This window comes from Argiope bruennichi, chromosome 1, assembly GCF_947563725.1.
Source record: "Argiope bruennichi chromosome 1, qqArgBrue1.1, whole genome shotgun sequence".
NCBI lineage: Eukaryota > Metazoa > Arthropoda > Arachnida > Araneae > Araneidae > Argiope > Argiope bruennichi.
In genome coordinates, this window is record NC_079151.1 from 14656127 (window position 1) to 14668227 (window position 12101).

Below are 12101 nucleotides of genomic sequence, written 5' to 3' on the forward strand. Positions count from 1 at the left end.
TTAAAATTTAATACCGTAATCTGTTGTTTGCTTGTGAACTTTACACGAGTCACTGAATCTAACAATACTTTTTGTCTATTACCGAAAATGACAGACAAAAAAAAATGGGTGATCTTGTTCGTTTAGAAATTTATAATAGCATTAAAAATGTAATACAAAATGAAAAAAATTATCTTTAAGATAGATATGACAGAGCAGATTGTTTCTCTTGTTTTATATAACACCGAATTCGCAACTTTTATCATTTTAGAAGTGTTCACGCATCATGGAGCGTTGGCAGGGTCGTGTGGCTCTCGTTACCGGGGCTTCTACGGGGATCGGAGCAGAACTTTGCCGAGCCTTGGTGCGACACGGCCTGGTGGTTGTGGGATGCGCCAGAAGCGTGGATAAAATCAAAGCAATCGCGGAAGAAGAAGCAATGAAGACTTCGTCAGGGAAATTGATCGACATCAAGTAAATCTAAATAGAGATAATTTTTTTTTTAATATTTTAGAGTATGAAATGATATGTGTCTAATTTAATTGAATAGGTAAGTTCTGAAGATATATTTGAAGTATAATTGAAATATATTGAAAAGATATTTTCTACAAATTGGTAACTATCTCAAAGAATATCTTCCAATATAAATAAAAATCAGCGTGGCTACGTAAATATTGTTCGTTTCAGTATTCTGAGGCGATCACTTTTCGACGATTCTATCTCATTAAGGGGAGAGACGCTGATGGATGAGCGCATTTCCGGAATTCTTCGTCATTCTTTGACCTTGATTTTCAACCTATTAGATATTTTTTTGCTCAATTTTTTTTCACTTGCATGTGAATATGTGTCATTTCATACCATATTATTTTAATTCAGTTTGCGAGTAATCCGAGTTTATTTTATTATTAAACTAGCCGCCTTTGGCTACCAGCCGGTTCGACAATTTTAATGTTCGTTAATAATTAAATATTTTATGCAATTCCTACTTTAATAGCTTCTTCATCAAAATATTTTAAAACTTCAAATTTTGATAGTCATATAATTTACTCATAATATTATAAAGGTCTTCAGTCATAACGTAATATGTATCTCTCTAATTTTCTGTTAGCTCCCGTAGAATTTATGCCTTAAATTAAAGTGGAAAGGATTGAGCTGTAATTAATATAATAATATTTTTTACTGAAACAAAGCATTTTTTTATAATATGATTACTGAAAACAGAGTCACTGATTTTAAACTTTATGGGCACTAAAGAATATCTTTCTTAATTTATGTAATATCCCAAGAATTTGTAATTTTCTCAGATTCATCATGAGCAGATCGATTAATTAAGAATGTTTGATTTTAAATGCATGAAACACTAAGAAAATAAAACGAATCGCTTAAAATAATCGGTTGAAAACAGGTTAAAAAATCTACTTAAAAAACGATGTACTTAAAACTATAAGCATATACAAACAATATACAGCTACCATAAATACAATTTAATTATAAAAGCATACAACTAACCTAAAAATAATCCGTTGATAATAGATGTCAACAACCAGAACACAATGCGCATGCGTGAATTTTTATCACCAGTTACGGTTACGCAAATGCATGAATTTTTCTACGATAGTTGGGGTAACGCTATGCAGATTAGAAATTTTTAATTTCCTCTATTCTGTTTTATTTTAATTCAAAAGTACCTCAGAATGAATCTGAAAGATCGATTAATTAAAACGTTTAATTTTAAATGCATCAAACATTAAGAAAATAAACAGAATCGTTTGAAATAATCGGTCAAAAAATTTTAACCCTAACCTCATTAGCGTGGCAGAAAAAAAAGAAAGGAAAAAAAACTGAAGCCTTACTCATTTGGCGGTGGGGAAAATGAAACGGTTTTTTTTGGTGGGAAAGTTAGTTTTTAATTAATAATTAAAATTCCAATTAAAAATTTAAAAAAAGGGACCCCAGGTGCACATTCCCGACCTCCAAGGTATACATGTACCAAATTTGGTAGCTGTAGGTCAAACGGTCTGGCCTGTAGAGCGCCAACACACACGCACACATTGAGCTTTAAATAAGTATAGATGTAAACATCCTCCTCCTTTCATCTTTCCTCTCACCCCTATTTTGACGAATTAAACCCATCCTAACGAATGCGCAAAAGCGCGGAGGGTTTCAGAATCCGTTGTCAAACAATTTATATATTTGCATGCACATTCCATATCTCCTTCTAAACGACCGGACAGATTTCGAATAAACTCTGCGCGCTTATTCCTCTTATTCTTTTTTAAAATAAGAGAAAGAATACTGTCGACTTCACAAACAGCAAAAGTCAATTAAATATTAAATTAATTAGAAATTGAACACATTTGGTTGTTTTGCTACAGTAACTTAGGAAAAAATAACTTCACAAGAAATATTTTAATACCATCTTAAAATTTAAATTTTTATCTTTCAATAATATCAGTGTCATTCTTGCATGAGATTTTTTTTCGATTGTTATTAATTAAAAAACTTTAAACCCATTAAAATGAATGTCAACTTTGAACTATTCTATCACTGCTTTTTAAGTTTCTGTTTTATTTAATGTATATCTTTTATTCCATTTTTTATTTGCTTCAAAATAGTGATTTAAAAACGTCTAAAAGCAGACATGAATCGGTCGTCCGAACAGAAATAAGAAAAGTGAAGTTTTTATGAAAAAATCAAATAGATATGCGCCGATAGCAATCACTTCAGTCTTTGAGAAATGTACTCTTATTTTGTCTTTCTCCCTCAGACATTTAAGAGGAAATTATGGGAAAAAAATTAAATTTCAATTTATTGAACCAAAATTAAAAATACCACTTTTTAATAATTTAATTTTGTGCAACTTATTTCATTTTTTGCAAGTTTTCTTTCAATTAATATTAATTATTTAGAAATTTTAATTCAAGTGCTTTTGAAATTAGAAATTAGTAGGCACTCTTTTGCTGGTAAACGTTAAAACTTTGAACTATTCCATTCTATTTTTTTAATTCTCTATTATTTTATAAATATCTTTTGACATCGTTTTTAGTGGCAATGTAGTAATGATTTAACGTTGTCTACAAGGAGGAATAGATCAATCGCTCAGGTGAAGACGGGAAAAGTAAAAATTTTGCGAGCAGATGGAACAGATGTTCAACAACAGCAGCGTTTTATACCATGACAAAAAATAATTAAAAAAAAAAAGGTATTACAGAAAAAATATTTTTACCTCATCTTTAAATTCAAAATTTTGTCTTTTCAACGACATCGATTTCATTTCTGCACAATTTTTTAAATCAAAAACATTTTTAAAAAAACAATGCAAAGTATGCTAAACTAAGAAGGTTTATAGTTACGTCTTTGCTAGGCAACATTACGAATTCGAACTACATTACCACTATTTTTTTTAATTGTCATTTTAAGTTGATTCTTGCTTTTTGATAGTGTTTTTTGTTTGTTTGTTTGTTTAAAGTAGTGATTTAATCAATAATAAATAAGTAGTGATTAAATCAATAATAATCAAAAGAAAATGCAAATGTATTGCTCACATTCAAATAAAAACTCGGAAAGTAAATCTTTTATGAACAAATAAAATATTTTTTTTTTATTGTTGACGAACAAGAGTATACATAAAGATATTGCCAAAGTACAAACAGAATTCTAAATGAAACCTTACGAAGCAGAGGCGATTAATAATTTGTATTAGGAAAACTGCTGATTTAGCTTATTTTCAAGTTTTCTCATTAATGAAAAATTAACTATGAAATTAATTATCTTTCAATATATTCTTTTATCCTCTCTTATACATCAACATTGTGGGCAAAATTTGCAATGCTAATATAACAATTATTAGAGATGTAGGGGAAAAAAACACACACAGCTGTTAATGGATTTTAAAATCGTTTGCTTCAATTGATATTTAAATTTAATTAAAACATTTTAGATGATTAAAGGAGTTTCTTATATCAGTGCTGGAAATAGAATGGATTGCAGACGATAAAGGGAATAAAATATTTTGTTGTACAAAATTAGTTTATGTTAAAAAAGCTACACATGAAAGAGTTTTACTCCTGGGTATATCATCAATATTTCTGTCTTTAATGAAAGAAAACTCTCATGTTGAAAATCTCGTGTTGATTGTAAGAATAATATCCAGAAGCTGTATTATTCTTAAATTCACTAAACAAACCAGTGGAAGTGGTTTCCCCAAAACTTACTCGCATGCTCTCTAATAAAGGTATTATCTCCTAACTTCCTTAAAAAAAAATGGATTTTGAGAAAGGCAAAGAATTCCTTCCATGGCAACGGCCTACAATATTATTATATATTAACCTTATTATATATTATTAACCTTTAATGAATCGAATCGAAGTATTAACAGAAATATTAATCTTTTGTGGGAATTTAACAATTTCACTGAATCCATTGTGTCATCTTTGGCGAGTTTTTTGGCAATTAATCCCTGGCATGAGGTAAACAGTATCCAAAAATGGAATCTGTGTCTTAGATGCGTTTCTTCCATCCGATTGGAACGAAAATTTGGAAAAGAACTACAATAATATTCCCAAAATCGCATACCAAATTTGATATATTTGTCATTGTGTTTTTGTGATCACTTTTTCATGCTTCTTAAAGTACAGACAGGCGGTCAATCGCTTGTTGCATTTATTCACAGTCTGATAGGTTTCTACACTGTAAATGTTGAATCTGTGCATCCAATTTTATCTATCTAGATTTTTCCTATTGTAGCTATCGAGTTAAGCTTATATTCGATTCCAGATAGACAGTTTCCCTCTAAATTGATATTTCTAAAAATCTACAAACTTGGTGTAAAGAACATATAAGAAATTCCATACGTTTGGCGCAAAGCATTTTTGAATCATCTTTCTCCCATACATACATAATGTCAAAAATGCTTTTTTTAAACACATTTTCTCTATACTTCATACACGCGAAAGTAAAAAACAATCTGACTTTGGGTACAACAAAGATAATAAGATTTAAATACAAATTCAAGCAAATACTTACAAGAAGATCATGATATCCATTCAGAAATAAATTATTTTATTTTAGATGTGATTTGACGAAGGAATCTGATATCCTGTCGATGTTCAAGGAGATCCGCCAGACATGCGGTCGAGTGGACATCTGCATCAACAATGCAGGACTCACTGACAATTCTCCACTGCTAACGGGGAGCTCGTCGGAATTCAGAAACATGCTGGACGTGAGTACATATGATATTTATACGTTTGCATTTAAATTTGCTGCATAGATGGATATTTTGAAATGGTTTCTCAGATGAATTATCTCAGAGAATATTACTTCATTGATGAAGATAATGCTCCTCTTTTTCATTTCTCACACTTCCAAAAGGGGCACCCAATTGAGGATGAGAACTTCCGGTATGGTGGTTGGTTCCCGCCACCCTAGTGGGTACATAAATAATTGGGAGTTGGCTTCCTAACATCGATGACGGAATGTACTTCCCAAGGGAAGGTTGTACCGTGGCCAGTGATGGCCACACCATAGTTCCCGCTAGTGTTGCTGTTGCTTTGGTCAAGTCACTCAGATTTTTCCGTGGGTCGGAGTAGCCGATTATAGGTTTCATTTCACACAATCATAAGGAATTTGTAACTGAATTGACCTCAGTACAATCCTAATCATAACTGTACAAAATTGCTTCCGTGTATAATTTGAAAAACTGCATTCCCCGATTCGTTGTCTGAATTCTGTCTGAATTTTCAAAATTTTGCAACGCAGTCTCTTGTAATATTCAAACATTTCTTCTTAAGTCAACACATTAACGAATATTCCAAGTATTTATTTCTTTTAAGGGAAACAAATGAACAAATATTCAAAGCATTTGTTTATTCTAAGGGGAAAAAAAATTATCAAGAATTCCAGTTTAATTCTAACAAACATCATAAGTATGCATTTTTATTGAAAAATTAACTGCAAATTAGAATTTAAGGCTGCAGTGTGAATTTCAGAAATTTTCATCAGTCTTCATTCTATTATTTCGAAGAGCGGTCACTTGGATATATCAAAATATTGCACGTCTAAAGTAAAGTACGTACAGTTTAAATATGACGACATTGAAATTTGGATTTAAATAGACTGAGAAAGAACAAGCAACGCAGAATTTTCTTTTCTTGTGAAAGTTAAAAAAAAATTATTTTTATTGTTTCAAAGCTAGTTATTGGCTTTTGAGATCATAAGCGTAAAGAATTTGCGCTTTAACGTTTTCCAGTGCAGCTGCAATTACAACATTCATTGGTCAACAAAAACTGATATTTTTGTAATTAATATTTTTAATTAATATTTCTTTACTGTTACTTTTACTTTATTATAATGTTTATATCAGGAACTGGCATCTGCGAAATATTCCAGCCCTTTAATAAAATGTGACTCATTTTTATAGGTGAATGTAATGGCCCTGTGCATCTGTACTCAACAAGCTGTTCAACTGATGCAAGAGAATGAAGTAGAAGACGGTCAGATCATACACATCAGCAGGTATTTTGTATCTAATTTCGCATGACTAATACCACTTATGCAGAAAGGTATTTTTTGCATCTATTAAAACGTGCAGGTAATGAATGTTTACAGAGTAAATGTTGCACAGATGTTATATCAAGACATCTTTTCCCCTCTGCGAAGGAAACTTTACTGTTTTACTCATATCATGCTGGTTTGTGAGATTTCCAAATTACGAGGATATCCAGAAAATAAGTAGCACTAAACAATTGGAAGAAGGAAACAATTATTTAAAAACACTTTTACTCCATAATGAAGCACAATGCTTAGGTTATTTTTCCGTATTGTTGCAACCATTAATAAAGCATTTATCTTAGAGGGGCCAGGGCTTTTGTATATCTTCGTGGTAGAAAAATGCTAGACAAAGAATTCAATTTGAAATTTGAGGAAAATGCATTGACAATGACGAAATGGTGAATCTGCACTTTCTAATCTTCTCTTCAATCACAGTAAAGAAATTCTCATCAGTCGGAGACCGAAATCCATTTTCTTTTTCATCGTGAACATTTTTCATGACTTCATTGAAACTTTGTTTCCACTTCCATAACATCGAATGACTCATCGTGTTTTGCCATCAAACTAAATACATTCGTTTCTAAATTTCAGATGATTTTGAGTTCCTACCATTAAAAAAGCGCATAAAGCACCTTAAATATTCATTTAAAAAACATTTTAAACGCTGAACATGCAGCCGACGCAATACTCAGCGATCTAAAAATGATTTCTATTGTTTGCCAATGAGTCAGCAAAGCAAATGCACAAGCGTAAAATTTCAAACTTAACATTTCCGGAACAAAAATAGAAAAAGGAATGATTGCAGATACCTCTAATATTTTTATTATTGTATTACTACAAACTTATGGAGTAGATAGATTGCTAGCATAAAATAAATAAGAATAATTGTACTACAAATAATCGAAAGAGTCAACAAACTCTGTTAGTGACTGACTAGTTAGTCTAACTTGTGAAAAGGGGAAATGACATTTTCTTCCGTGTTTCTGCTTTATACTCTCTGCATTAATAAAAGTGTGATTTTGCTCACCCGAAATATAAAAATAAAATACCAAATAGAACTGCTTATTAAGAAATTATTCTATCGAGGTTTTATCAAGATAGCAATCTTTTCATTTTTATCTGTTTCCGTAAGATGCTTACAAGAGTAGTTATTAGGTTATAGCAGATGGTTACTGAATGACATGAAGATTTTATAAATAAAGATAGTTCTGGGCGAATCTAAATTCCGTACTTCTATAAAACGTCAGGGATAAGTCTGCATATTTTATTGGCAATGCAATAATGCATACAGTGTTACATGCCAATACATTAATATATATTTTATAGTGTGGTGGAATGATTATAATCCCTGCGGCTTTAGTTTAGTTTAGTTATATTAACGTCCCGTTGTAAAGCAACATTAGGGCTATTTTGGGACGGACCACGTAATTTTGAACCGCGGTCAGATGACGAGGACGACACCTCAGCTGGCACCCCCCTCTCCACACCAGCGGGAGGACGTTTGGCATGACGGATTTAACGTGCAACAGACCCTCTTACACGACGGTTCTTCGGTGGAATCGGGTCTCGAACCTGAAACCTTACGGCTCACAAGCCGAGACCTTACCACCAGGCTACCGCGGCCCCATAATCCCTGCGGCATAAGCAAGAGGACGTATGTTTTCGGGAACATTTCTTTAATGGTCCCATTTCACACAAAACAAACACGAACACACAAGACAAAACATTAACGCGCGCACACCTCACAGAATAGCATCCTATCTCATTTTAATAACAATCGCATTGCCCTATGGGATGCGTACCTAATCAGGCATCGCCACCTATTATCCAAAAGAGAAGATAGAATAATGCAACTGCTACAATAGTAATAAACAACATATTACACGGGGTAAATTGGTTCATTTTCATTTGGAAAATATCAAAAATGGTGTGAATATTTGACAAGTAGGTGTGTGTGTATGTTTGTGTGTTTTGGTATGTTCCTGGCCAGGCCGTTTATCGAAAATATTCAGGTTACGTCATTCAGTAATAAATGTACTTGCATGCTCGCATCTAATGGGTTGGTGCATGTTTTAGCATTGTTTCTTTAATTTTTTTTCTTTTTTTTTTATAAACAAGTTTGCCTAAACTTTAATTACAAATTATTTTGATTTATTAAATTTTTTTTGTCTCCTCTATTGATAAAACATCAGAAAAGCCTTTTTTTATTATCTGTTATCTTATACAGCATTCTTAGCTATAAAACATCAGTACAAGATCCAGGAATCCACTTCTACCTTGCTACGAAACACATGATTCGAGCTCTCACGGAAGGACTTAGGAAAGAGCTGAAAGCCGGTAAAAGCCGTATAAAAGTAATGGTATGTACCGGTTCTTCGTTCTGTATAGAATCACATGTTCTAAGCATGTCAATGATTATTAGTTAAAGGATGAATGATGTTGATTATAAATTATTATTGGCCGAAAAACCATTTAAATTGCAAACTTATCTTGTGTTTTTGAACAATTTTATTTAATTATATTTCTTTCAGGTTTGTACAGAAGGAAATTTTCACTCACTTCTTGATGTGCTAAAGGATTGAAATTTTATATATATATATATATATATATTTTTCCTTCTTAAATATATACACTTTTAGTAATTACTATTGTTTCTTAACAAAATACGCTGTCAATAAGTCCAAAAATTTAATTACTTATTAACCATTAACTAAGATGAATTTAGATTACTTTCAAGTGGTGTACTTAGTTATATTAACATCTCGTTTTAAAGCGTTCTGGGAGATTTTGGGAGGAACCTCGTCCTTTTGAACCGCGCTCAGATAACAAGGATGGCATCTGAGTTGGCACTCCCCTCTCCAAGCGTCCAGAACACACCACAGAGGACATTTAGCCCCGACGGATTTAAAGTGCACTAGAACCGCTTACACGACGGTTCTTCGGTGGAATCGGGTCTCGCACCTGAAACCCTCCGATTCCGAGGCCTTGCCACCAAGCTACCGCGGACCTCTTTCAAGTGGTGGCAAAACGTGGTAGCGAATTTGAGAAACAAAAATACTTAACATTAAAACGTAGGAATACTTATAAAACCAGTTTCGGATGTCCAAGTGCTGTTAAAAAGCATGGATTACGAAGGAAAAAAAAAAAAAAAAAAGCGAAGACCAAACTTTAAGAATGAAAACTCACAATACAAGAAGTAAATCCATTTTCTTTAAATAAACAGCTTCGGAGATTTTCTTCACATGTATATTCAAAATAATAATTTCAGGCAGATTAAAACTATTTTAAAAATTAGCAACATTGAATCAACTATTAAAAAGTTTAAACTATATAATGATGCACATAGAGAGAACTTGGATGTGTGTTGGAACTTCATACTTAAAAAATATCATCCATGGGTTAAAGATATTACGGATTAGCTTTAATGAAAATGAAAGTTCAACTGTTGTCTAGTCTTTTGGATCTTAGTAGCCAATGAGGCTGCATTGGTCGTGATCAAAATAATGAAGAATCAGTGCGGGCCGTCACAGACGATTTTGTTATTCGTTTAAGAGCTCAGCGTCCTAATAATTCACAGAAAATGGTCAGAGATTCTATGGTTTTATATAAAACTAACCGATTGAATTTGGAGTTTATTAAAAATTAATAAAAATGTATCATGTTTATATGCAGGGGGAAAACATATCACGCGAATATCAATAATTCAATTAAATAGTAAAAAAAAATCTTGTTACTTTAAAGGCTTTAAGTAGTTATTAATTATATTTGATTTCAATTTTACCATCATTCGACATTTGAATAATATCAAAAAGAAAATCGAAAATGGGTGAAAAATTCACGAATTCATCGAATTACCAGAGTATAATGGGAAAATCAGATCAGGGATTCAAAGTAGAATCAATAACGAAATATTTTAAACTATTTTTGAAAGATAAGTTTCTATATATGATTCCATGGTAATGTTAAGGGAAGTGAGAATATTTGAAGCTTTAAAAAATTGATTTTCAATTTTAGTCTAATAAAATAGGAGGCATTTCACATATTACAGAAATATATGATTTGTATTAATTTGAAAAAGTAAAAAGTTTATATATTATCCTTTAACAATGAATCTAACAAGAGCTTCTATGATAGAAAAATAGGTTCCCCCCCCCCCTTTTTCTTGAAACACGTCTTTCCCAAATTCCTTTCTTCCCCCCCCCCCCTTCAAATGTTAGTATGCGTACAACGCATTTTATTCATTACAAGAGTAGGAAATTTTATGCAAAAATATTTACAAATATAATACATCTTTTAAACATATTTTTTATATCTAATACGTAATAGCATTGATTTTTGGTGGCTGTTTATCATACAAAATATATCTTTTAGATTTTCAAGTTATACGACATTCATTATTTGTTTTTGAAATTTTTATTATTAGCATACTTGAATCAAAATAAGTTGACAGTAATTATTAAATCTATATTCATATATAATGCTACTTTTGGAGTCAGATTTCTTCTTTCTTATCATACCGATTGGAGGTTATGAGCTTGAAAACTACCGCAACACAACACATATTCGAGTTTCCATTACAAACAAATACTTTACGAAAGAAATAATTTTCTGTAGTTTCATAATTAAAATAAGTTCTCGTTCTATATTATATTTTTTTTTATCAAGCATTAAATTGTATTTGCGAAAAAAAATCCTCTTTATTTACAATTAAAATTTCAGCAATTTGTATTACAGATAAAGCTTCACTCCCCTTGAACTAAACAATAAACTGATATTATCGATTTTTTAAATCCTATAGTAGGGTGTCGATTTAGGAACTTTTAAGAAAAGGTCTATTACTCAACATTAAAGCGAAGATGCTTGCTGAAGTAAAAAATAAGAATCGAGACAAATGGATTCAAGTCATGGGTAACTGCATGAATTAGGAATTTGCAGATAAGATAACGAATGGAAAGTTCAAAGATTGAATTGGGTACATCTGGAAAAACTGGTGATTTAAAATTAGATCAAAAATTGATATCAAAGTTGATTGTAAAATATAGTTTTAATAATTGAATTTTTCTTCCCAGAAACTTTTTTTCTTTCAATTTTGCAGTGCGTCAGCCCTGGTATTGTAGAGACACAGTGTTTGGTGAACTACTGGAAGAAGGATCCAATGAAAGACCCGAACAGTTACCTAAAAACTTTTAAACCTCTGCAACCCAAGGATATCGCCGACAGTGTCCTCTACGCACTCAGTGCACCTGCTCATGTTGAAATCAATGATATTCTAATACAACCCATGGAACGTTCATTCCTTTGAAATTTGTTTTGATTCACAAATAAAATATTTACTCAATTCAGGCGATTTGATACATGAATATAATATTGATTCTTCACTGCATGCTATGTTGAATTTGACACATAATTTATTTTACATGCCAATAATGAATAGATTTTTTTTAGAATTTTTAAAATAGATTTTAGGATAGAAATGGTTTTGAATGGAAATTTTTTTCATAACGATTCTTGTGTGTATTTTTCATGGCAAAAACATTTTTCTTTTATTTTGAAATTTAAAAAAATCATGC

The 12101-nt window shown here is 31.6% G+C and overlaps 1 protein-coding gene across 1 annotated transcript; it reads left to right on the forward strand.

Moving 5' to 3' along the window:
- Positions 1-259: 259 nt before the first annotated feature.
- On the forward strand, positions 260-11873 carry LOC129969736 (dehydrogenase/reductase SDR family member 11-like). The gene is made up of 5 exons (XM_056084415.1): positions 260-453; positions 5050-5203; positions 6401-6495; positions 8759-8891; positions 11627-11873. Exons 1-5 carry the CDS (start codon positions 266-268, stop codon positions 11831-11833), a joined length of 777 nt encoding a protein of 258 aa, XP_055940390.1. The 5' UTR covers positions 260-265; the 3' UTR covers positions 11834-11873.
- The last annotated feature ends 228 nt before the right edge of the window (positions 11874-12101 follow it).

Bases quoted from the DNA above. Each gene is read 5' to 3' on its own strand.
- LOC129969736 (XM_056084415.1), top strand. From the start codon at position 266: ATGGAGCGTTGGCAGGGTCGTGTGGCTCTCGTTACCGGGGCTTCTACG. The intron at 5,204-6,400 runs GTGAGTACATAT...TCATTTTTATAG, and splicing joins AATTCAGAAACATGCTGGAC to GTGAATGTAATGGCCCTGTG. The intron at 8,892-11,626 runs GTATGTACCGGT...TCAATTTTGCAG, and splicing joins AAAGCCGTATAAAAGTAATG to TGCGTCAGCCCTGGTATTGT.